The sequence below is a fragment of the Cryptotermes secundus genome, unplaced genomic scaffold, assembly GCF_002891405.2.
Source record: "Cryptotermes secundus unplaced genomic scaffold, Csec_1.0 scaffold305, whole genome shotgun sequence".
Taxonomy (NCBI): Eukaryota; Metazoa; Arthropoda; class Insecta; order Blattodea; family Kalotermitidae; genus Cryptotermes; species Cryptotermes secundus.
In genome coordinates this window covers 141286-167808 of record NW_019734353.1, presented here as the reverse complement: position 1 = coordinate 167808, position 26523 = coordinate 141286, and the positions used below count along the sequence as shown (strand labels likewise).

General features: G+C 37.7%; 1 protein-coding gene across 3 annotated transcripts in view; it reads right to left on the bottom strand.

Moving 5' to 3' along the window:
* The window catches only part of LOC111868834 (zinc finger protein 2), a 42475-nt gene that overhangs the window by 13973 nt on the left and 1979 nt on the right, over positions 1 to 26523 (bottom strand). For all 3 annotated transcript variants that reach the window (XM_033753186.1, XM_023859856.2, XM_033753187.1), the window contains exons 3-4: positions 17755 to 17900; positions 2966 to 3187 (exon numbers count right to left, since the gene is read on the bottom strand). In XM_033753186.1, the coding sequence (XP_033609077.1) occupies positions 2966 to 3187; positions 17755 to 17900 (368 nt within the window). The remainder of the gene's footprint in view (positions 1 to 2965; positions 3188 to 17754; positions 17901 to 26523) is intronic.

Genomic DNA, 26523 nt, shown 5'->3' with positions numbered 1-26523 from the left:
GTTGAATTTTATCCCCAAACTTGCAGACTGCAGTTAAAAAGTATGTTGTTGCATAACCACATTTCTTAGATTTAAATCATCTTTTGAAAATGCTTTAGTAACAAAGTGTTAAAACACACTGAGAACATAAAATACATTGCAAAAGGGTAAAGTGTTGTGAATTTCATACTCTTCCCTGATATGGCACACTCATTTTATAACAGTGTGTATCAGATTATGTAGCCAACCAACCCTAAATAAGTTCTTCAGAGCTAAAACAGCTGACGAATCGAATTACCTCACAAATGAATGGAGCAGCTTCAACTGTTTTTTTTTACCAAAGCACTAAACTTAGGATGGACATAAAATTAAGAACAACTTTATAATTATGTACAGCGAAACTGATCACCATTCTGAAAACGAAAACACTTGGCACATTATGTTACTCTTGTGTTATAAAACTATCTATAAGACTTACAGTCCTGCATGTTAATTGGCAGAGATAATAGCGACAACAGTGAAATTAATGAAACAATGGTGGCAGCACTACACAAGATTTATAAATATCAGTGCCATCAATCAAAAGATCAGACAAACACATGAAGTCACCAAACTTGGTGGCAACATTGTCCCCTTTCGCAGTTACACTTGGTCGTCGACTTATGACTGACTTCCGTTCTGACTGACAGGTTGTAAGTTGATCTGGTCGTATGTTGGCCATATATTTATTAACAGTATTTTGTAACCTTTCTAATCTTTTTATCATTTTTATAATTTATTTTTAAAAGCTGTTACATTTTAATCATTTTTTATTTTTCTTTTTTTGTGGTCATAAGTTGACGACCAAGTGTACATTCTTTTACTTTCTGTTGCTGTTGTGCAGCTATACTGAAACCTTGATCTATGGTTTCTTTGGGAAGAAGAGAATCTGAACACTGAACTGAGGAAAATCTTAAATGGAGAAAACTTAGCACTGAGATAATTGACTTGGAATCACTAAAATTGAACATTAAATTAGGGAAAATCCTAAATTGAGGAACATTAAATGGGGAGTTCACTGAAGAGACATCAGCACAGGAAAGCTGTATGTGTAGTGTCTGGAGTGTCTGTTCACTATGAATTATCACCTCATTTCTATTGGCTTCATGTGTGGTGCAATTTTGGTATCTGGTATTTCAAATTAAATTACAAACTTTGTACAGACAAACTGGGAAAATTTCAAGAGATTTCTGGACAATAAAGTCCAGAAAATGCCAGCTACATGACAGCGTCAATTTAATATTGTGCTATCAGATTTTACATCCCCCCATTTTATGCACTTTTAATTTGTAATTTTCATCACATTTTCAAAGTCCCAACAATAGAACTTTATCCAATTTATGCAGACAACATTCTATCTTGTAGACTGCAGAGAGACACTGATGCCATTCCACCCATGTTCAAGGCTGGCCCTCATAACATAAGCACATTTTTGCATATGAAGCATCTGAACCCCATGTGAGACAGCTATACAGACTGACTCTTGGCTGGTTCAAGAAATAACACAGTAAATAGATTACTGCCGTTACATGTATATTTATCATGTTTAAACACGTATACTTGTATTTGGCTTGTCACATTATTGTATAGAACAACCCATATTTTTCTTTATACCGTATCCTTTCCATTTTTCAGATTTTACAGTTTTCTCAACTTTTTGCTAATTTCATGATCCCCTCAAAAGTGTAATTTTGAGGTATCACTGTGTGTACCTTCTATTTATCATGATCATTACAGTCTGGGACATGTCACAGTACAATAAATACAAGACAATTAAAAAATGGAATAAAGACAGATGTCAAGATGCAATGCCTCACCCCCAAATAAAAATCTAGGAATAATTCAAGGGACAATAAATTTGAAGGATTAAATCTTGAATACAATAAACATATAATAAATTTTATAAAGATATGACTTAAAACATAGTTGTATATGCTGTTCTATAGCTATAATAATGAACATTTATTGCACAACCCTAAGTAAATGTAACAAAGTACATATTAGTCATTATATAGTTTACAAATTCCTCAACAATTCAGACTATGCAAGTCAAATAATTCTTTTAATGCTATCTTAAATGGTTCTTTCTTACTCAACCAACACTTAATGATAGATGGCAGCAGGTTTCACAGGTTCTTTTGCATGAGACACCTGGCTAGGGGTAGCGGATTCTCATGTGATAATAAAGATGATGATTATCATGTTACAAACATACTGTAAAAAGCAGAGAAGTAGGAGCCCAACATCAAATTTAGTCTGAGCCATGCATGCTAGCTCAGCAGTAATATTTTTGCTTTCCTAACCTTCCTGTTGCTTTTACCTTCTTCTCCTACCTGGAAGCTTTCTTTCTATCCCCTTCTCTGAGACCTCAGCCTAATGTCTATCACTATCAAGAAGCCCTAGAGTGTCCTAGTTCATTTGTTCCTTAGATTTCAAATAAGTGACATTTTCTGGGAGTCAGCAAGGGCAGTTGATCAATTTATCCATTTGGGGATTGGTAGCTGAGTGGTACATATAAATTTAGTTGTTTCTTCATCTGCTGCACTCAACTCTGAAGTTATTCATTAGGTTTTCTTTTACTAGTCCCCCAGCTTTACTATAACTATTTTCCTACATCTGATTATCATTTTTTTTGTGTGTACTGCTTACTGCCCTCTGCCCTATTTTCTTTTGGTAGTTGTGAAAGTAATAAAGAACTACACCAGGATCAGCATTCAGTATTTACAGCTTCAATAACAAAGGGATTACTGTGTATGTTACAGGCCTTGTTCATTTTTTACATTTAATTAATGTCTTTTAATAAATGCCCAATGGATTATATTGCAGTTATGTATACTATTTCATTTGTATTGCTCTATTCACTGGATGATTCTGAATACTGGTCAGAGGATAGAAATAGTAGTGGTTCCCTCTTGTATCTTCCTCTCTCACACTTTAGCTTTATTACCTTTGTAGCTGGTTGTTGCTGTCAGTGTTTGTAAGAATACGACGCCCTGGAGGAAGATGGCTCCAGAGATGGTTCTGTAATCCAATCTCATTGTTAAAACCTCTTGAACAAACCGAGCAGCGATAAGGTTTCATTTCCTTTCCCACTATGGCTGGGGAAGCAGGTGGGACAATTGATAATTGTGAAGAAGGTGGCAGAGGAAGTGGTTGTTGCTCCGTGTCACTGGGAAAAAAAAACAACTACTAAATGCATGTGCATAATTTTATCACTCTAGCCATAATCATCATCATCAGTAATCTGTCAAGAAAACAGGTCCACAGTCTCTTCCAAAACAATTCCTCCATTTAATGCCATAATATGGTACAATAAATTTGAATAGCACAGTAAAGAATATTATTTATCTAGCTACAAATCTGGATTTTGAGGAATTGGTTGTGGCCTATTTTAAGACATTATTCTTGTATCTGCCATGAGAGGAACCACAAAATAAATCAGTATTGGTGGTCTCCAGGTCAAGAAATGAAAGTAACACCTCCTATGTAAAAGTAAGCATGACAACCAGTTAACGACGGCATTTGGTGCTCAGTTTCGTTATAGTTAGTTGTGCTGATATACAAAGCAGAATAATTATATTGTATCATAAAATTATGAATGACCTGTTTTTTCACTTGCAGCAGTTATATGTAATGTTATGATTTCACTCCTCACAAAAACACCCTGTGGAATACAGTAATCTCATATGCTCTGACGTTAATTTTCTTCTTATTTATTTAAACATTCACTGTCACAGTGGTCACCAGTGTCCACTTTGGCCTCTTATCTTGTGCCATTGTAATCACCAGTATCCACTCTGCATGCTTTGAGATATTTCTGCCCCATTGCTATATGTTCAGTGGTAGAATGTCATCTTTATAAGTGAATGTGGCTGCTATGGTTTTCGGGTACAACACACATTTGCCAAAATTACATAATGAAATATCTAAGTGGCAGAATAAAGATTTGGTTTGTGACAAGAACATCACTATTAGCTTCTAAAGTATGCACATAATTGACTTATGATAATGATATATAATTATTATCATAACCAGGCTGCTACACCCAGAATATCTCACTGTAACCTCTTTCTGTTATGTTGCAAGTATGAATTAGTAAAGAAGCTTTTCAACCACTTCTATTTTATGGAAACAGTTTCAGTATTAACTATGTTTCAGCCTGGTTACAATGATCATTTTCATCCATCAAAGAATAATGTGTTGCCAACCATGCATTCAGTGATAAAAATCACTATTCTGAAGCAACAAATATTCATATTGTTTTTACAAATATAAATCACTGCGTCCAATGTGACCTGTAAGTTTTTTACTACATGAAAACTTAACACCCTTACATGTTTCGGTCTCTGTGGACCATCTTCAGAGGGCAAACATCACTACAAATAGGAAACCACCATCACATAAGTTGTTTAGATGTAAAGTACGTACACTTACATGCTACAATACATAGTACACAAAACAGTGAAAACAACACAGCAGCCAAGAGTAAAGCCTGGACGTTATGAAGAACCTCCACATCAAGATAGCCAGGTGGCACATTATCTGCCCCATATAAGAGGGACGATGGGAGGACGAACATGAGCCTGCATGGTTTACGAATTTTAATTATTGACAATCCAAAAAATTTTTAATTAGCATCAAGAAATTTTATACAATTTTATAAAAAACTTTACATTCCCAGGAAACTGCTGTGTTTGTGAAATGTGAAATGTCTATTTTGTGTACTATGTATTGTAGCGTATAAGTGTACGTACTTTACGTCTAAACAACTTATGTGATGGTGGTTTCCTATTTGTAGTGATGTTTGCCCTCTGAAGATGGTCCACAGAGACCGAAACATGTAAGGGTGTCAAGTTTTCATGTAGTAAAAACTTACAGGTCACATTGGATGGAGTGATTTATATTTGTAATTGTTAGTGTGACGGACCAGAATGAAACAAATCAAACTCATATTGTTTTTATTTGTACTATTATTTTGTTATATAATAAACTGAATACTAGATATTACAGTTACTTGGCTCAACTGCCATGGCAAACATAAGACCCTAATCCCAACCACTATTTTGCTGTGCGCAATGCTGAAGTACTCCAAACAGTAATATTAACCTACACAGCTTTATAAAGACTATTCTGCCCAAATTGCCCTCATTCTTGTTTGAGATAGCAGCCAGTTCTACTGAAGCCTTCTTTCTTCTTCAAAGATTGCAGAGAAGAATCCTCAATATCATCCTTTCGAAGGTAGAGCATTCCACTGCAAGCTTCCTGTATCACTTCAAACTTTGTGACATGCTAGACACATAGCTTGGTGGTCTCAGAAATCAACCCATGATTTTGCTATGTTGTATGTAGGTTTCAAACGAATCTTATTACCTTTTCTGACTTAAGCACCTCCCATTTGTCATGCCATTTGATGACAATATTTCCCTTCACATTTCTGGCAGCCACCATTTCTCCTTCCTTCAATTTTGCCTTTATGACATACTGTGGATTACCTTTCACATTAAAGAAGAACGTTCTGAAGAGGTGAATGTTATGATCTAATAATTCACTTGCAAGCTTCATACTAGTAAAGCAGAATGGTGTAGCAGTAACATTCTAAACTTGTATTTGGGTAGTACTCATTTTGAATCCCAGCTATCCTGAGGTCCTTTGTGGTTTCTTCAGTCCCTCCACAGAAATTCAATGAAAATAACTCAATTAGGCAATGACTGCTTCCCTTAAAATCCTTTCCAATTCATTACTCACTAGTCATCCTACCATTTGATGCTACACAGTCTTACTGGCAGTGTTGTCAAATAAGTCATTAAAAGATCCATTGTATCCTTTTCCATGAATGGTGCAAATAAATTTAAAATGTTATACCACATTTGTGAGACTTCTGGGGTACATACTGTTTCAAGCATGAGGCATCATGCAATAGCTACTAATGTTTCAGATACACAAACAGTTTTCCCCCCAAGATGAGCATCTGCTGAATCCCAGTATTGCATTTGTCAATAATTTGCTGTATTTGTGGAGTCTGTCATGGGACAAAGTAATTCAGAATAGCTAAAATTCATGTTTTGAGCCACAATGTTCCTGCACAAAGAACTAGTGATGCCACAGTCACCCATACTGAGCACACGGACTAGATCCATACACATGACAAGACCAAGGAATTTTCACATCTTCTCTGCGGTAGTTCATTCCCAGAATGGAGTCGGAACTGTGCAGTAATGTCCGTGATCATAATAGTGTCTGCTCTCTTCCATAATTTTGATTACTACTTCACTGTCAACTATTGAAAAATGACCAACACCTGCCTCAGTTCTGAAATACATGTTATTACGAACTGGGAATTCCTTTACCAATACACTATTCAGAACTTAACGCATAAGCTAGGACCTGTAAGTTACATGAGTGAAAAGTGCATATATACAACATCCATTAGCCATTCCTCACATTCATACAATTTTTATAAAACAAATTATCTGGGGGGGGGGATAATTTTTTTGGTATGCTGTAACTATACCTAAAATGATCACATAACTCATATAAGAAAAGTGATAATTGTAAGTCACAAATCAAGAAGGGTACATTCACCCCTGTAGCTAAGCATACCACCACTGCAGCATGGAAATAAGTTCCAAGCATTCAAAATCTTGACAATAGATGGAAGTGAGTGGCCAACTTCATGTTCCAATCTCTTTACCACTGGAGTAAGAGCCCTTAGTGCCCACTGAACAGGAGGCTAGGAGCTGTTCAGAACATGGTTGTGTGTTCCTGCTACAAGCCAAACCCCAACCAGAGGCCAGTGATCAATGACTTATGTACCCCAAATGCTTTAAGTGGCCAATACAACACAAATTCATAATTTGTCACAGAATTCTAGGAAGGCAAAGGAGGCTCTATAAAACATCATTCAAAATATGACAACAGGTTCAGAAGTAGAAAGACATGCTAAACACACTGATCCTTCAAAGACAGGCAAAATACATTTGTATTTTGCACAAAGAATGTCTGAAATTAAAACTCAATCATATCTGTTCAAAATCATGTACCAATAAATGTACCAATTAAAAGCACACACACACAAAAAAAAGATAACTATAGAAAAAGGTAACGTCTCTGTGCTTAATAAGTTAAGCACTATGCCATGAAGACTTATGTGGGAGTGGAGGTATAGTTCCACATTTCTTGACGTCAGCACTTGGCTGGAGGTGAGAGGTCAGCTTCATGCCCCTTATGCTTTACCCCCTGGGGAAAGAGCCCCATGTAACCATTGGATAGGAGGCTTGGTAAGCCCCAGAGTCAGGCTGGAAGCTGCACTACTGGGAATCGAACCTGGGCCATCCAGCCCATAGCTATACCAACCGAGCTCTCCTGACTCCTGATAACTATAGAAAGAAATATTAATAAAATGTCCATAATGACATAATAAATTTGAGTTTACCTCTAAACTAGAACATGCACCTTCTGTTATTGTGGTAGCAGGATGAACAGACACTGAATGTAAAATGCAATCACCAGCAACATCATGCCAAAAGCTCTACAAGTGACCTACTGGAATGAAAATTTCAAAATTAAAAAAATGAAACCTGATGTGGTAGCAGAACATATAATTAGGAAAGGCAAGGCATGTAATACACCATATTCTATAGTTTTTTAGTATTTATTTTATGGAGGAGGAAGTAAGTTTACAATGTAAACCATATTGTTTCTGTACTTCTGTGCAGAACACTTCAGAGATTTCACACTATCACTACACACTTGCTAGCACTAAATTGGTATAACATGTTTTAATCATCATGCAGCTATCATGAGGTAGATCTGTGTAGTATGCACGCTAGTGATAGCTGTTAAGAGTTAAAATGTCTACATTTGTTTTAATTGTGAGTTAAAATTATATGAAATTGCAACTTGTTGCCTTTCATTGCTGTACAGATCTTTGTTGTGGTTTGAACTTATTTGTTTTCTTCTGTTATTAGGGACATTTGACGCCTGTTGGTGGACCAACAGGAACAGTCTTCATCTAGCCATCAAAGAGCAGTGAACATACCAAATATCAGCAGAAAACAAATAAGGACTTACTTACTTACTAACTCATGGAGCTGAGCCCTTCTGGAGGAGCTGCCAATTCTGGAGCTACTCAAGAATTTCCCAGCATTTTATGGAACCCAAAGGTTCATTACCGTTATATGATATAAACTCCATCCTAAGTGCAACAATATATTGTAGGTCTTTCGTCTTGCTTTCTACTACACTACATGTTTCGGCCGCAAACGGGCATCATCAGGTGTATACACTCACGTAGCTGTTACACTGCACCCAGTTTAAAATTAAAAACGTACAGGTCTTCCCAATTGTTCCATTCATCGCTGCTAACAGGATCTACTTCGCTGATATTTGTCTGATTCGTACATCATCTTTGCCAGCCAAACATGTCAATTTTGACCTTCATGAACTGGCACTTTTAAAATCTTCAGTTCCAATTTTAAAAATTCTCTAAATTTTTTTTTTTTCCCCATACATAGTAAAGATAAGCAGTGGCACGCACACAGGGAGCCTACACAGAATAACACCTGTACAGTGCTGAAAACAAGAAGTAGCCGCTGCAGCACTATAGACGTGGAGCGATTAACCCTGAGAATTTTAAATTTAAAATTTTGGGGGAAAAAAAAGGAAAAAAAAAATGTTAAAAGAATTTTTAAAATTGGAACTGAAGATTTTAGAAAGTGCCAGTTCATGAAGGTCAAAATTGACGTGTGTGGCTGGCAAAGATGAGGTACGAAGCAGACAAATAACAGCGAAGTAGATCCTGTTAGCAGCGACGATGGGAACAATTAGGAAGACCTGTACGTTTTTAATTTTAAACTGGGTGCAGTGTAACAGCTACGTGAGTGTATACACATGATGATGGCCGTTTGCGGCCGAAACATGTAGTGTAGAAGAAAGCAAGACAAAAGACCTATAATATATTGTTTCACTTAGGACGGAGTTTATATCATATATCATATAGAGTGCAACAGGATGCTTAGATATAATATTGTTCATTACCGTGTTCACAAGAGCCTTCCACTGGTCCCTATGCTGAGCCAGATCAATCCAATCCATACCACCCCATCCTATCTCTCTAAGATCCATTTTAATATTGTCCACCCACCTACGCCTTGGTCTTCTCAGTAGTCTCTTTCCTTCTGGCTTTCCTACTAATATCCTATATGCATTCGTCTCCCCCACTCGTGCTACATGCCCTGCCCACCTCATCCTCCTTGACTTCATCATTCTAATTATACTTGGAGAACAGTACAAGTTATGAAGCTCCTCATTGTGCAGTTTTCTCCATCCTCCCATCACTTCACCTCTCTTAGGAACAAAAACAAAGATATCACCACACTAAAGATCTGAACAGCAGCAAGAGCATACAAGAACTGTAGTTTCATTTAATTATAAATGTAACCCATAATTAAAACAACATTTAGAAATATGCACTCTATTAAGAACTGCTATGTACAGTGTACAAGTATTACCTTGCACACTGCATGGGTATACCTCATGATAACTGCATGACGGCTAAATTATCTTGTACCAACACAGTGCCAGCATGTTAAAAGTATAATGTGAAATCACTAAAATGTCATGTACAGAAGGCTGGAAACACAATACCATTTACATTACAATGTAATTGGATGCTCTGGAACAGAAGTTTAAATATAGCTTCTACAGAACTCACAGGGGACTGAAAAAAGTACACTTTTATACATTCACACTCCAAACATTTGTGTGTTCAATATTCACATGGCATCTGATACCAGGTGAAGTGAAGACAGTAGTACAGTAACAGCATTAGTAATACTAACAAAACAGTACTGGCACTAAGTAATACTGATGAGTATGGTGGTAGCAGCAACAACAGAAAACAACAGCACCATTAGTAGCAAAAAACTTTCATGACAAGTAGCAGTAAGGGCAAGGACACACCATGGCAACTGGCAACCGCAATTTCCAAAAATTATTATCAGCCTCAGTTGAACATATGTTATTATTATTATTATTGGAGGGGGTGAGTTTCCCCATGCACCGCGACCAGTTTGATCTATTGTACGTCCCCCTTTGATATTCTACCAGTCTCTATACCCTACCGGTACTGGTGCGTGCCATCAGCCCCGACTCAGCCAGCGAGTTCGGCCTCTACTGGCTCAGCGGTACCTTGATGCTTCCCCATCTACCAGAGGCGTTAGAGACTACTGTTGGGCAGGAAATGTTCTATAATTTAGCTCAGAGGTCTTCTTGAGACATGAGGTTCTTTTATGTGCCGTAAAGCTATGACACGGGACCCACGGCTTAAAGTCCCTCCCGGAGGACTTGTTCCCTGAATTTTTCCGCCCTTAAAAATTCCACGACATCCGCCGGGTTTGAATCCGCGTACCTTGAGTCATGAGGTGGGAACGTTACCCCTAGACTACGGAGGCCGCTTGAACATATGTTACTGAACAGATTAGTGCAAACTGAGGAAACTGCATTGCCATTTCTTCAATTTGCGCTGCTCTATTCAGTCACATGTGTTCAACTCAGGCTGATAACAATCCTCAGAAACTGCGGATGTGTTGCGGTTGCCAGATTCCTTGGTGTGCCCTTGTCCTAACAGCTTCAGTGAAGTCCTGCAGAGACAAGCTGTGGGTTTAATGTAGTTTATGTAGACAACCTACAAACACTTACAGACAATTTTAACCACATTAAACCAATCAGATAAGTAGTGAAATTGGTTTTGTTTTTTAAAGATAGACAATTCCTACAAAGCAGTGCAACTAGCTATCCCCAAAGTACAGTAAGTATCCAGGTTCTATAAACTTAGTGATTATTTAATAAAACTAATATTAATATTATCACTTAAAGCCAAATGATGTATTTCATCACATAATTCATGCATCATTTTTCATTGTGGAATTAGGATGATAACATTTATTTCACATATACCACTCTGCTGTACAATGACTTCAATGAAAATCTCAACACTAAGACGAAAGCAGGAAAATATATCTGACATGCCTTGCAGAATATTCATTGTCATTAGAACACATCATGTGATCTGCTGATGACTGACGTTTTACTACACTGGCAATGCATTATGGGTACAGCATTTAACCTTTAAACGCCGGACTTTTGAAATAGTGGTAAGCTTGATCTGGCCGGAGTTTATTTAAATGCCTGCTGCTGGTGCGCGTTTAAATGCCCGTTGTTACTCTGCGTTTAAATGTCCGTTTCTGTTAGTGCGCCTAAACAATTTTAAGCATTGTGTTAAAAATGCTGTATCTAATTCAATTTTTATGATAAATGGATGGAATTAATTTTGTTTGTATCAGCAAAGAACATTCTGTCGCATATTATAACGGAAGATTTGAAATTTTTTTATACAAATTATACTCCATTTCAATTTTTTGTATTTTAATTTTGATGAGTACTGCAAAAATGATTTCCCAGTTCTTCACAGAGTTGTTCTGCATTACAAGTTCATTTCTGTTTGTAACGCTTGACAAATTTTAGCAGTCCCTGATGTCATAAAACAGATGGAAGCAATAAAATCATTTGGTCTTCTGCTAGCACTGCTTACACTCTTCGGATTTTCGAATCTTTTGTCTGAAGGTCAGAAGAATGAAAGAAAGGCTATTCAAGAGAAAGCTAGAGGGGTCCCTTCTTCAGTTCTAGGACTTCCGTTATAGCTGCAAAAGCTTATTGCCTTTTCTATGGGCCTGAACAGACAGCTGCATCGCGGCTCAGATTCAGAGTGCGGTCTGTTTTCTGTGCGTGCTTAGTGAAATCGAATACTGTAGTTTTATTTCAGCCTAGATATACATCAAGCAGATTACAACAAAAAAAGGTATGTACATCGAATTTTACTATATATTTTTAACACATAAATCTGCAGAATCTGCAATAAAAGTACTGGCTCGTGGATGAGTTTGGGCATAACTCATACGTATACTCTTTTTTGTTGTTGTTCACCTAGGTATCATTTTAATTTTTCTATTAGGGCTTTACTCAAGACTGTCTGGTAATTATTACATTTAAAAATAAATATTTAGGACTGTGCATTTGTTTCTACTAGCAGCGTGTGCGCGCGTTCCCCTACTGGAGTTTAAATGCCCGAATGGCCGAAACTGGGTACTTTGGCCACGACGACCTTACTCACCACTGGCACAAACTGGGCACTTCGGCACTTAAAGGTTAATGAAGTGGCAAAACAGAAAATAAATTTGATATATATACATATCATGAGGGTTTAAATGGAAGAATTAAGCTAGTTCTATGAAGCATAGTTCTTTTGTAGAAGCTAACGGTCACTGAGCTAGAAGAAATTCCCTGACATTTATGGAAGATGAAAGTTCCACCAATGGTTCCTATCTTGATTCAGATGAATCCAATTCACATTTTTTTTTCTTTAAGATACACGTCTATACAATCGTCCCATCAACGTCTGGATTTTATATTCAGTCTTCCCCTCTCTTATCCATGTCACAGCTTCCACCCACCTCATCCTCTTTGATTTGAGCTCACAAAATCTATACAGAAGAATCCATCTTGAGAAGGAAACAGTCACCCAGACAGTCAACAAATTCCATATCTTTTATAGAAGCTGAAGGTTCACCATGTTTACAAGTGCCCACCAAGGGCTCCTCTCTGAGCCAAATAAATCCAGTCTATACATTTCTAAGTTCAACAAGATTCACTTCAATACTAGCCTTTCATCTATACCCAGGTTTTCTAACTGGTTTCTTCCATTCAAGCTATCTGGTCAAAACTATGTGGTCTCATATTCACCAAGTATCCTCCTTCATTTGATCATTTTCATACTTGGTGGAGAAACCAAACTATGAAGTCTCTCATTATGAAACTTCCTCTGGACTTCCATTACTTCTCCTCTCTTATGACCAAATATTCTCCTGCGCACCCTGTTCTCAGACACCCTCAGTCTTAAGTTCTTCCCTTCATGTCACAACCCAAATTTCACACTTGTACAAAACTGCATGTAAAATGGGTAAAATGCAGATGAATTATGTGACAAAATACAGCTTATATATCATGCATACTCTATCAAAGGATAATTTAGCAGACTATAACAGTTCATCTTGAGGGGTTTACTGCATGTCTGGATACAAAATACAATCAGAGCATACATGCTCATGCACACACATTCACCCTCACAGATGTACATCATCATCACTTTATATCCTAACTGTAGAAAGATTTTAGGAAGCTATGCCAGTAAGTTAACAGCAAAATTAAACATGCTGTATTATTTAGTTAACATACTGTAGTATAATAATTATAATTACACTGTATTGTAGTGTTTTAAAAAATAACAAAATGAAAGTATTTCTTTGGATATGATTTCAGGTGAAGTGTGCTCCTGGGACAGAATTCTTCTTATATAAACATTTCAGATTTGCTAATTTTTCCATATACATTACAAATACTTGAACCATCCATACATATTATAACAAATATCACTGATTTACTGATTTGTGGCTTGTTTAAGAAACTTCTTAAAATGCTGAAGTTGTGTACAGTTGAACAGTAAGATTGATTTTTGAATGTCAACTGGAAAGGATGTGGAAACAAGTGGCTGTGGTATGCTTTAAGAAAACATTTCAGAGAATAATAATGACATCTAATTTGAGATATATTAGTGTTCCCCACAAAACGTACTCTACACAGAATTAGTGAAAATTTATGAGGCACTATACATATGGGATTTTTGAGGTACTGAATATCAAGATATGTGTGTGCATGTGTGCGAGTTGGCTGTAAGGCACATCAGCACCAACATCTACAGGCACCTGGATAAACATCAAGGTAAATAACATTTTACAAAATATCCAGTATACAATTTAATGAAACGGAACTTGTGTCAAACTGTAGAGTTGTCTCGTTAAGAGAGTAAAAAATGTATAGCAAAACAACAGTAAAGATTAATATATAACTTTATTTTTCCGTCACAACACAACAACTAAGGAGTATCAAGGTCAATACCCAGCTATGCCTCACTACATGTTTCGGCCGTTAACGACCATCATCAGGTGAATACAAATCAACAAACTCCTCATACTGTATGGACATTTTCTTTCGTATGATGAGGCACCTCTACTCAATTAATTAACTTGCAACGTCATGGGCCTCCAATACCATCTTATATTTTTATTTTGTCCACAGAACGTATAAAGTAAACATACGACTCATTAGATGTTATAAAACATCAATTTTAATCTTGTTTTATATTAAAACCTTCAATTTTATATATAAATGACCATTGTATTTTTACACAAAATAATTAAGTATTTTGTCATTATATCTAATTTTACTACAGTTCAATAGTATATGCAGTGGAGGATTTTCTAAACAGTCAAAATTAGACCCTCTATGATCAAGGTATCCAGCAGCTAATGCATTGTTGGGGAAAACACGTGGCCTTGCAGAGGGCATATGTAGAAAAGGATTAACTCTCATACAATTTCTTGCACCTGTGGCTCTGTTTCTTCTGAGTGGTAATTAAAATTTTATGACTTCCCCACGTACATTCAATAACTGAGAAAAGTAGTCCTCCCACCTATTTAAAATGTTGTGGGAATCTGCAAGCAGATCACCATTCTTATCCTTCACTAAGTTACTTCTAGGTTTGTAACCCGTGTTGAAGTCACTTGTGCTTCTATACAGGTCTCTAATGTTCTTGTTCTTACTGTTCATTGCAAGCTCATCAATTTTGTCTTTCAGCCATTCCGTCTTTTTATTTCTCAAATTCCTGCTGGTTTCACGTCTTATACTGTTCAGTTCATCCCCATTTATTTTGCTTGGATCCTGTAACCACTGCAATTTGGCTTGTTTCCCTTGGTCTAATAATGCTGAGCATCTTTCATCAAACGATGGTTTATGCTTCTTGAATTCATAATAGCCTAGACTCTCTTTGGAAGAAATTTTGATATTCTCTCTAGTAGTTTCCCAAGCTCTATTAATATCCACCTCAGTGACCAAGTTTTCCAAAGCTGCAATCCTATTTGAGATTTCAACACAATACTGCCCTTTACCCTCTACCTCATTTAATTTCTTGAGATTGAACCTCTCCATATGAACCATGTGTTGTTTGTTTGCTCATTGCCAGTCTTTCCACAACCTTCGCCACCACCAGGTAGTGGTCAGTATCACAGTCTGCTGCCCTGAATGATCAGACATCACGTATACTTGAATGCTGTCTCCTGTCTATAAAAATATGGTAGATCTGATCGTGTATCTTCTCACCAGGAGATGTCCAAGTAAATTTATGGATGTTACGATGTGGGAACATGGTACTTTTGACAGTAAGATTTTTGATGTGGCAAAGTTTACTACTCTAACTCCACTGTCATTACTAATTTCATGCGAACTCCACTTTGGCACTGAAATCTCCTAACAACATTTTCATATGGTATTTTGGGAATTTATCGAATATATGTTCTAGTTCTTCGTAGAACCTGTCCCTCACAGCATCAATTCTCTCTTCTGTTGGGGCATGAGCATTCAGAATGATGATATCAGACCAGCGACCTCTTAGTATTATGTATGACATCCTACCACAAATATGCCCCACCCTCTAAAATGCTTTTATGATTCTTTCAAGTATGAAGAAACCTGCACCTAATTCACGGTTTTCATTCCCTTTTCCACTTCTGTCCCATCTGACCTCCTGTACTCATACTTAATCTAATTTATATTTTGAGATTTCTTCCACCGCTGCCCCATACATACTTCTAACATTCCCAGCACCAAATCTTATATGCATTTTCTTTTTCTTATGTCATTTATCTGAAGAATATTATATTTAAGCATCCTGTTGCACTCTACACGATAAATGATACAAACTCCGTCCCAAGTGCAAACAATATATATTATATGTCCCTGATCTTGTTCTTTCCACACTACATGTTTCGGCCTCTATCGGCCATCATCAGGTGTATACTCTTAACGTTGCTGCCACACTGAACCCAGTCTAAAATTTAACATTTAAAAACACAATGTCACATTCTTCGTATTATCAACATCTACATCGTTGATATGTGTCTGGTATGTAGATTATGTTGCACACGTCAAATTTGATATTCTTGTAGTAGCACTCTAAAAATCTTTAGTTATGATGTTTTTTAAAACCTTTTAAAATTTTCTCTAAATTTTAAATTTAAAATTATCTAAAGAAACCGTCCAGGTTTGAGGCTTCTTATGATCTTTCATAACAAGCTTATTTTCTATGGCAAGGAACTGTTATCCCCACGCCCAACCTCTAAGCTGAAGGACCACCCCTTGTTGGCTGTCGGTGACTGTTTGTTCAATATATTCACAGCTACCCTCCACATCAGGAGGCCATCTCCTCTATCCACAACTGGAGGACACACTATGCTGTGGTGACAAGGAGCCCACCTAACCTACTCAAGAATACCAAAATATTTTACAGCTACAACAGTTGTCTCCAAGGATATCGAGAAGGTACCATGAAGACAGGAGGTATGGCAATGTACTCCTACAAACCTGTGCTGACTTTCCATGCAACAAATGTCTGCGTGTCAAGCAATGGGGACTGATTGGAAGACAACTATAACTTCCTCCCTCCTAATGGAGCTGAATGAGGACTGCCACACCCATGTGGATGGGTTTACAGTTCAAAACTTGTTACCCTGTGTAAGAATTCATCTGTCATGCAGACAGGCAGCAAGAAGAAGAGAGGCACACATATCACTACCTAAAGCTTGTTCTGACCACAGATTCTCATGCAAAGCAGCTCAGCAAAAGATCACTAACTTCCCTTCCCTATGGGAATGGGACTTGATGCAGAGTCTTGATAAGAACTTCGCCTGGCATGCACCCAGGCAGGCTCTGCAAGGCACTAAGGGAGTCTGTGGACACCAGAGCCAGCATAAAATATTCTGCCACACCAAATGAACAACAATTTTGGTACCATTCTTATCTCACAAATGAACAGTCAATGTTAATGTTAAGGTTTATCCTAAAATTTGCTGCCCCCAAAATTGTGTCACCCAAAGCATCCGCATGAACTGCTTGTGCTTTTGTGCCAGCCCTGGTGGAAAAAATATGGCACTGCAGAGGCTGGTGTCAGATGAAAGGAAGGACTCTATATATTGTATACAGTGTGGGTGTACATATGCTGCTATGATTCTGCTCCATCTGACGGTACATTTTCATTAGATTTCTCTATCATTTTACGGAATGGCTGTAAGAAGTTAACAGCATTAAAGCACTCTAAAGTCATAAATGTCTGAATAAAACATTATATATGTAAAGAAATGCTGAAGCACACTGTACAATGAGTAGCTCTATCGTACTGTTTGATAAAGTGGCTCTTACAAACTGGGTAAAAGACTGAGCTGGTAGAAACAGGATTCCCACGTGTAGTGAAGAGCACAAGGTCACAAAAGAAAATATTTTAGGAATGTGGTAAGATGGCAGGTAGGCTACAATCTACGGCACGCACAACTGAAAAACTGTAACATCTAAAGGGATGAGACAGGCACTGTGATATCTAGGCTACTGGCACATCTAACATACTGTGGTTATTATACAAATTGGGTAATCCACTCACAGACCATTAAGACTCTGCTGTACTTCGAAAAACAAAATTTGTATTTACTTCACTCAGACTTCTAGACTAAATCTGACTATACACAACAAAACATGCTAAAATAACCCAACAAGTGAGACATCAACGCTAAATCCTACTTTAAAGCAGCAGAAGTCTGGTGGAATGAATTATCAGAAGTAGTGTCTTCACCACCACTGCTACCATCTTCCTCCAGTGCACAAAGGAAGAGCATCGGATCTACCCGTACCTCCACTTCCGTAACCTCACACTCAGGCTCTGTTCCCTGTAACATTGCCGATACATGTCACACAAAACTTCAACAAGAGTATGCATAAAACCAAATTTTCACAATGGGGAAATATGAAACGTTTTTACTGGATAATCTCGTGGAATAAACCAGCTTAGAAGAATATTTATTGTCTAAAAAATGCCTCATCCATTTAAAGGTTGTGTAAATAGCACATTCATAGTATCGATGATTGTGTGAAAACTTTTGTTGCACTGTATATATGTTTTTGCATTTATATGACATATCCATGTCCCACTGTCATTTTAACTAACTTTGGCTCTATGGAATGCAATGCAATGTAATGTAATGATGGTTGGACAATCTCATAGAATGAAGCCACTTGACTTGGATGGTTAAAAGGCAAAGTTGTCCCTGTACATAACTAATTAGGCACTATGCCATGAAGACATATGGGGAAGCAGATGTTGAGATCCACATTTTCTTGACCTCAGCACTAGATGGTGCTGAGTGATCAACTTCACATAATGGCCGCTTTTTCTCTGGGGAAAGAGCCCCTGGTACCCATTAGACAGGAAGCTGGGTGGGCCCCAAAGCTGGTCTGGACAACGTGGAGAAGAGAAAAAATATTGGATCTACTTGGACTCGAACCCTGACCCCTTTTTTTTGTTTAGTCTGTAGCCAGTTGCTGTACTAACTGCTATCTCAGATCCTGACTTTGATGGGGCAAGGTTTAAAAAAATATACATGTTCTACTAGCTAACTATGGGGCATGCAGTAGTGTAGTTGGTTGAGGCACTATGCTATAAGACAGAAGATCGCAGATTCGATTCCTGATGAGGTAACTGGATTATTTCAATTGACCTAATCCTTCCAGCTGCACTATGGTCATTGGGGTCCACTCAGCCTCTAACATAAATGAGTTCCAGGCATCTTCCTGGGGGTAAAGGGCAGCCAGTGTGCAAGGCTGACAACCTCACCACCATCTGTGAGCTGATTGTCTAGAAAATATGGGAGCCTCAAAGTCTGACAACTTTATGGGTCTCCATGGTCTGTTACAGGGATAGCTTTTTTTAACTAACTACATGAAACTGAGCCCTTCTTGAAAAGCCATCAGCTGTGCAACTACTCAAGAAATTTCCAGCATTTTATGTAACCCAAAGGTTTATTACTACGTTCACAAGAGTCCTCCACTGGTCCCTATTCTAAGCCAAATCAATCCAGTCCATACATCATCATCTTACTTCTCCAAGATCCATTTTAATATTACCCACCCACCTATGTCTTGGTCTCCCTAGTGGTCTCTTTCTTTCTGAATTCCCCACCAATATCGTATATGCAGTCCTCTTCTCCCCATTCTTGCTACATGCCCTGCCAATCACATCCTCCTTGACCTGATCATTCAATTATACTTTGCAAAGAGTAGCAATTATGAAGCTCCTCCGATTACAGTCTTTTCAAACCTCCCACCACTTCATCTCTCTTTGGTCCTTAGCACCCTGTTCTCAAACACCCTCATTCTATGTTCCTCCCTTAATGTCAGAGACCAAGTTTCACACCAAAACAGAATCACAGGCAAAATTATAGTTTTTTATAGTCTAATTTCTATGTTATTAGAGAGCATATGAGAAGGCAGAAGGTTCTGGAGTGAATGGTAGCAAGCATTACCTGAATGCAATCTCCTCTTAATTTCCTCCTGAATCAGGTGTTGATTTTTATTGTCCTTCCCAAATATCTGAACTGTGCCATATTTTCAAAGGTTCTGTTAGCTACCTTTATGTCATGATTCTGCCCTGCATTCTGGCGACAAGACAGCAATATATACTTAGTATCTACCAGGCCGCGCCATAGCTCAAGTGGTTAGTCGCTGGCTTCCCACTGCGGCAGCCCAGGTTCTATCCTGGGTCTGGTGAAGTGGGATTTGTGGTGGACAAAGTGGCACTGGGGCAGGTTTTCTTTGAGTACTTCGGTTTCCCCTGTCAATCTTAATTCCACCAATTGCTCCACAATCACCCTCACCTATCATCTGGGGTTGGTACAATAGGCCAGAAATGGCCGCAGTATAAGGGACTCAGTCCCACGCCACTAGCAATAAAAAAAATAGTTTCCTATGCGTTTACTTCCAGACCAGCTTCCTTACTAGCGTCAATTAAAGTCTGTGTGTTTTTCTTCATAATTATGTCATCTCCCAGTAGATTCACATCATCAGCATAGACCAGCAGCTGATGTGTCCCATTTAATTTCAGTCCCACCTGGTCTTCCTGGACCTTCCTAATGGCATATTCTAAATCAATGTCGAAAAGCAGTGGTGATAATGGATCTCCTTGTTTTAGACCATTTTGGACAGGAAAATTATCAGACAAATATTCACCTATATGAATTTTACAATGTTTCATTCAAACCCATTTAATCACCACCATGTTCTACCATGGTGCATCCTCAGGTTGCAGTTGGAGAAGGCCTCCAGATATGGAGGGTAGCTGTGAATATACTGAATAAGTAGTCGTGGACAGCTGAGAAAGGGTGGTACTCCAGCTTGGGGATTGGGCATTGGGCTAACAACTCCTCACCATAAAAAAATTAGCTTCTTACAAAATGTTACCAGGTCCTATTAGAAACTGAAACTACCAATATCCATTCTCCCACCACTTGGCCTCTAAGAGAAGAAATTAATGTTGTTGTCAGTATCAGTAGTGAGTTCTAGAATCTTAATAATTAAAAAATATATATTTTTTACAATTGCTGTGGAGACAACTGTGAAATTTGCTCTCTACATAAAAACAATAACATAAAGTCAAAAAAGTATATTCATTTTTAAAACACTGTAATCTACTAATTTAACTCTATGTATGCACTCAGCAAATATTTACTTTCCTTCAACTCACCACTCTGTGGTTGACATGACACAAACTATTTGAAGAGGCTGTGCCAAATATTCATTGGGGGGGGGGCTTAAAATATCTGAAATGACAGTCCGTTAATGGGAATGACTGTTATGAATTTCTGCCGGACTGCTCACAAAATAAACTCACCTCAGGCAGGTGACTACATTTTTCATACCCTTGTTCGGAGCATAATATGATACGGACGTAATAACGTCTACTTCTGTTTACATGCTTTCAACAATGTGACACAGGCTCAGAAAAACTATAAATAAATCACTGAAGAGATTAATATATTCCTGTTGGTATATATTTTTAATATTCCAAACTTCTGGACTGCCACTATATTTCTAACTTTTAATGCAATAAGGCATTTCATATAATGCCAAAAAATTAAGGAAAAATAAATTATGGTGAGATGTGGTGCAGAAGTTTTAAAATTCTTGCTGGAGGGTGGAGTGACGATCAATGGCAATGTTAAAACAGTAATGGAGTAAACTGCAAGATGGTCCCTGGTCATCAGCAATGATGGGTTAGTGGGAGGAGGACTAAGACAATAATGGCTGAAAGAAATAGGGCTAGGGTAAAAACGACGTAGACAGCAATGAGATTAAGGATGAATGACTGTAAAGCAGAAAAGCAAGGAGGAAAGAGGATTTGGAGAAGGGGGGAAAGAGGAAGGTTTATAAAATGGAAATTTTAAAATTAACAGAAAATTCAAAAGCAAACAATAAAGTGAACAAGTTTTACAAGATAACTAAAGTATAAATGCTGGCTTTCAACAAAGGATTTCCTTGTGCATGAATAAAGATGGTAATATTATTGGAAAGGATAAAATGGTAAGAAAGAGGAGGTGGCAGCATTTTTATGAACTTCTCAATAACAATAATGGCCACAAATGATCTAAAAATTAAAAAATATAAAGCATCACAGAAAGATATTTAGAAGGAGATGCAAGCATTAACAGAACTAATATGAGTGAGATTATGCCAGAAGAATGGTACAATGCACAACAAGCCAAATTACAAGAAGGGTGATAAATTAGAATGTAGTAATATCATGATTAAATGTATGTTATTACAGTTATAGATCACTGTGGTCACAGTGCAAGGGCCAAGGGAGCCCTCCCCTTGTACATTCATTCATTCATTCATTCATTCATGTTATTACATTTTGATTAATAATTTATATAAATTGTTGTTCCATATACTGAAGACATTTCAGGGGCCTCCAGTGTGGTTTCAGAAAATGACAGACAACTACTGACCAACTCTTTGCGTTGAGATTGGTGATGCGGAAGAATATGAATTTGGTATTGATTTTTACCTGTATTTACTTATTTACTAATTTTAAGTAAGCTTTATGATATGGTGAATGGAGTTGGGAGAGCTGTCAGTATAGCAATGGGCTACAGGCTGGACAGCCCAGGTTCAGTTCTCAGCAGTGCAAGATTTTTATCTTCTCTACAGCATCCAGACCGGTTCTGGGACCAAGCCTTCTATCCAAATGATACCGGTGGTTCTTTCCCCGGATGTAAAGTGGCAGGGGCATGAACCTGACCACTCATCTCCATCTAGTGCTGAGTTCAATGTGCAGTACTTAACTAATTAAGCACAGGCACAACTCCACCTTTTTACTTATGACATGGTGAAAAAAAAAATATTTATAGGATTATTATACAACTGTCAACACAAATTCATAATAAATAACCAATGTTACTGTATTACCATTCATTTTATTATGTATATTTGCTACATGTTTTGAACCAGCTGGATCATCATCAGGCAGTTTTTCATTAAATATACTATTTGTTATTGAATTGCATTTCTATGTATTTCTAACGTGGATTCATATTAGAAATCATTAATATGAATTTCAATACAATACTTATTTCATTATACAGGGTATACTCAAAAGAATGGTGCGGTTTCAAAAGTTAATAAAAATTTTATTTCTCAACTTACACAGTCACAATGCACACTGTCAGAAGCGGCAACTCTCCAAGTTTCTCATGTGTTAATTACAAACCTTCAATGTGTGCACCCTGGGTCACACAACATACATCCACATGGTAATCAAACTCATCCCAGACCCATTGTAGCATGTCCACTGTAATGGCCTGCAATGCATGTGTTATCCAATCACAAAGTTCATGGATGGATGTGGACACTGGTGGTACATAAACACTGTCTTTAATGAACCCCCAAAGAAAGAAATCGCACGGTGTAAGATCTGGAGAACGGGGTGGCCAAGGGAGAAGGTTGTTTTCTTCATATGCAGCAGAGTTTGATTACCGCGTGGATGTGTGTTGTGTGACCCAGGATGCACACATTGAAGGTTAATAATTAACGCATGATAAACTTGGAGAGTTGCCGCTTCTGACGGTGTGCATTATGACTGTGTAAGTTGAGAAATAAAATTTTTATTAACTTTTGAAACTGCACTATTCTTTTGTGTATACCCTGCATTTTGGACATTAGTTTTAAAATATAAAACGTTATAACTTAGTTCAAAGTTAAAAGTTAATTTTTTCTATTAGTAGGTGGGTTTTCTGGGAATCTGACTGTATTCCAATTTTTTGTGCACCTGAAAAATAGATAACAGATGTTCTAATATGGTTCAATTTTGAGTGATGCATAGTCATGTGGTGTGGTGTAAATGGTTTCTTTTTTTGTTGCTAGTGGGGTGCGACTAAGTTCCTTGTACTGCGGCCACTTCTGGCCTATTGTACCAGCCCCAGATGATAGGTGAGGGTGATTGTGGAGCAATTGGTGGAATGAAGATTGGCAGGGGAAACCGAAGTACTCGGAGAAAACCTGTCCCAGTGCCACTTTGTCCACCACAAATCCCACTTGACCAGACCCGGGATCGAACCCGGGCTGCCGAGGTGGGAAGCCAGCGACTAACCGCTTGAGCTATGGCACGGCCCGATGTAAATGGTTACTTACATATGACGTGGCAAATTTTTGCATGTATGTGAAATTATGTGACAATTTTCTGCATGTATGTGAAATTATGTTCTATTTTCCTTTTTAGTGACAGTGGTAATGATATTCTGTAATGAGAGTGAATATTTTAATGGATTTTTATGTGTTACTTTATTTGTTATTTCTCTCTAACTTTGGTTTATTTTACTCTCGTGTATGTTATATCATGACCTATATAGAGGTGCCGTGTCTTCTTGTTATTAGGTAGTGGCTGTTCCTTTTCTGTGCTTCTATTTGTACTAACTTCTGTTTAACGTCACAGTGTATATGTTTCACAGGTCATGAGATGTTCAAGGGAGGGGGGGGGTTATATTTTGGCAGGGGCAGTGGCAATGGTGGGGGTATATTTTATTTTTATGATGGATATGTTTTTATTATTATGTTAAATATGGGACTATGTGTATCTGTAAAGGTATAACTCATTTTTAATCCTTTGTTTATTTAAACTGTATATGTGGAACCATTAAAATGTATTTAGTGACTGACCTTTCTTTTCAGTGAGTATTATTTCTAATGTTTGGTTGATTATGCCCTATGTGTGCCCTGAGTCAAGTGTATGCTAGGCATATTTTGAGTTCTGCTTGATTCTATTGCCTGGGTATTCTCTTAATATTGGACTTTAAATGTACATCCCATTTGTCTTTCTTATCTACCTTGGTTTTAGATGGTCTCGTATTGTATCAGTCATTCTGAATGCTATTCTTGCATTAGTGTTTCTGAATAGTTTTGTGACAGTTCTTGTAATGGGACCACACACAATATGTGAAGGTGGCCCATTTTGATTTTTGTCTCTCTTGTGAATTATCTGCAGGAAGTTTGTGTTTTTTTAGGGTGTATTACTTGTTGATGATAATCAATGTTTTCTAATATTTCTCATATAATTTTTAATTCTTGATCTCTATCTTCATGATTAATTGGGTATGTGTTCACTTTGTTAATTAAGTAGTTTAAGGTGGATTTCTTTATGTTCATATGAGCAGCATGAGTTATTATGCATAATTAAATTAGTAGTAGTGGGTTTTTGGTATATGTAGGGCAGTCAAAAAGTTCCTGGAATTCCCCTGCAGATGGAGAACTAGCGATAAGCTAGTGTACACACTGTTGTGGTGGGAATCTGAGCATGTCTGCTCGCAGCGCAACACGTTTGGACAGGTTTCAGTGTGCAGTGTCGTTACTGCTCTGTTTGAATTAGATGTGAGTGTTGGTCATTCAGCGCACTGTCGCAGTTTGAACAGCGTGCGAACATCAAGTTCATGTGCAAATTGGGAAAATCTGTTTCAGAGATGCTATCGGCCCTGCAGCAAGTTTTTCGGTGATAATGCACTAAAGAAATCCGCAGTTTACGACTGGTTTTCCCGGTTTAACAATGGGCAGGAGACGTTAGAGGATGACCAGCACAGTGGGAGACCTTCGACATCCAGAACCGAAGAAATGATCGGAAAAGTGCGACAACTGATTCGATGTGATCGAAGAATGACCATCGCGGAATTGGAGCAAGAAGTTGGTACGGCTACTGGCCATTTCTACATGAGAGTTTTGCAGAGGTTGCGCGATGCGGTTTGGAGCAAACGGTGTGACAAGTGGCAGGGACAGTGGTTTCTGCATCACGATAATGCACCGAGCCACACATCGCTTGCTGTGCAGCAATTCCTCAATGAGAAAAACATTCCTGTCATCACTCAACCACCATACTCTCCGGATCTTGTTCCGAGTGATTTTCAGCTGTTCCTTACTCTGAAAATGGGCCTCAAGGGTACACGTTTCGCAACCATGGAGGACATCAAATCGAATGCAACACGTGAGCTCCGGAAGATTCCAAAAGAAACCTTCCACCGCTGCTTCCAACGATGGCAGGATCGATGGAGCAAGTGCGTATGCACGCAAGGGTCCTACTTTGAAGGTGATTAGGTGAGTGCTGCCGCATGTCCTACCATTAGAGTGCTATACCACCATTCTGGGAACTTTTTGACTGACCCTTGTATACCAAATGTTAACTGATTGTGTTTGGTTATAGCAGTTAAGTCTAGGTAATTTAATTTACTATGTATTTCTCTTTTGACAGTCAATTTTATTTCTGGGTGTGTTATGTTGAATTCCATGGAGGTGTTCCCTATATTTGTAGTCCATGTGTTATAGAGGATTAATACATCATCACATATCTGTAGCAATCGATGATTTGGTATTTATTTAGAATTTCTATAAATTTTATATATTTTTATATTTATATTAAACTTTAAATGTATTTGGGATACCTAAAGAATTGTTTTTTTGTCAGAAACAACACATACAAGCTCAAATTGCAAAGTCAGAATTAAAAAACAATTGTCAAGCAATTTTATGATGAGAACTTCAACAAGGGGATGCTTTGTCCACAATTCTACTTAATATTGTGTTGAAGAAAAGAATGAGAAATGTCAAAATTAACCATAATAGACCCATTTATAATCAAATGACAGCTAACTCCAGCCTATTATAATACAGTCTGCATAATTAAATAAGCAGCATTTACAACTGTATATGTTAAGGTCATTCAGAGTTTTTTAGGTTCTTCCAGCATACCTGTATGCTTTTCTGGGTAACTAACTACTAAACAGCTCAGATGATGAGAACAGTAATAGTAATAACGGTGATGATTTTAAATAGAGAATTTCCATCACGTTTGCTTTACCATATTTAGACAGGAAGTTCTGTGGAGAACCAATCTCCTACTTTCCTTTCACTACATATGGTGTATTTTGTAGAACACGGACAGCACAGAAAACTTTACATCCAGCAGTTCTTCTACTGTAT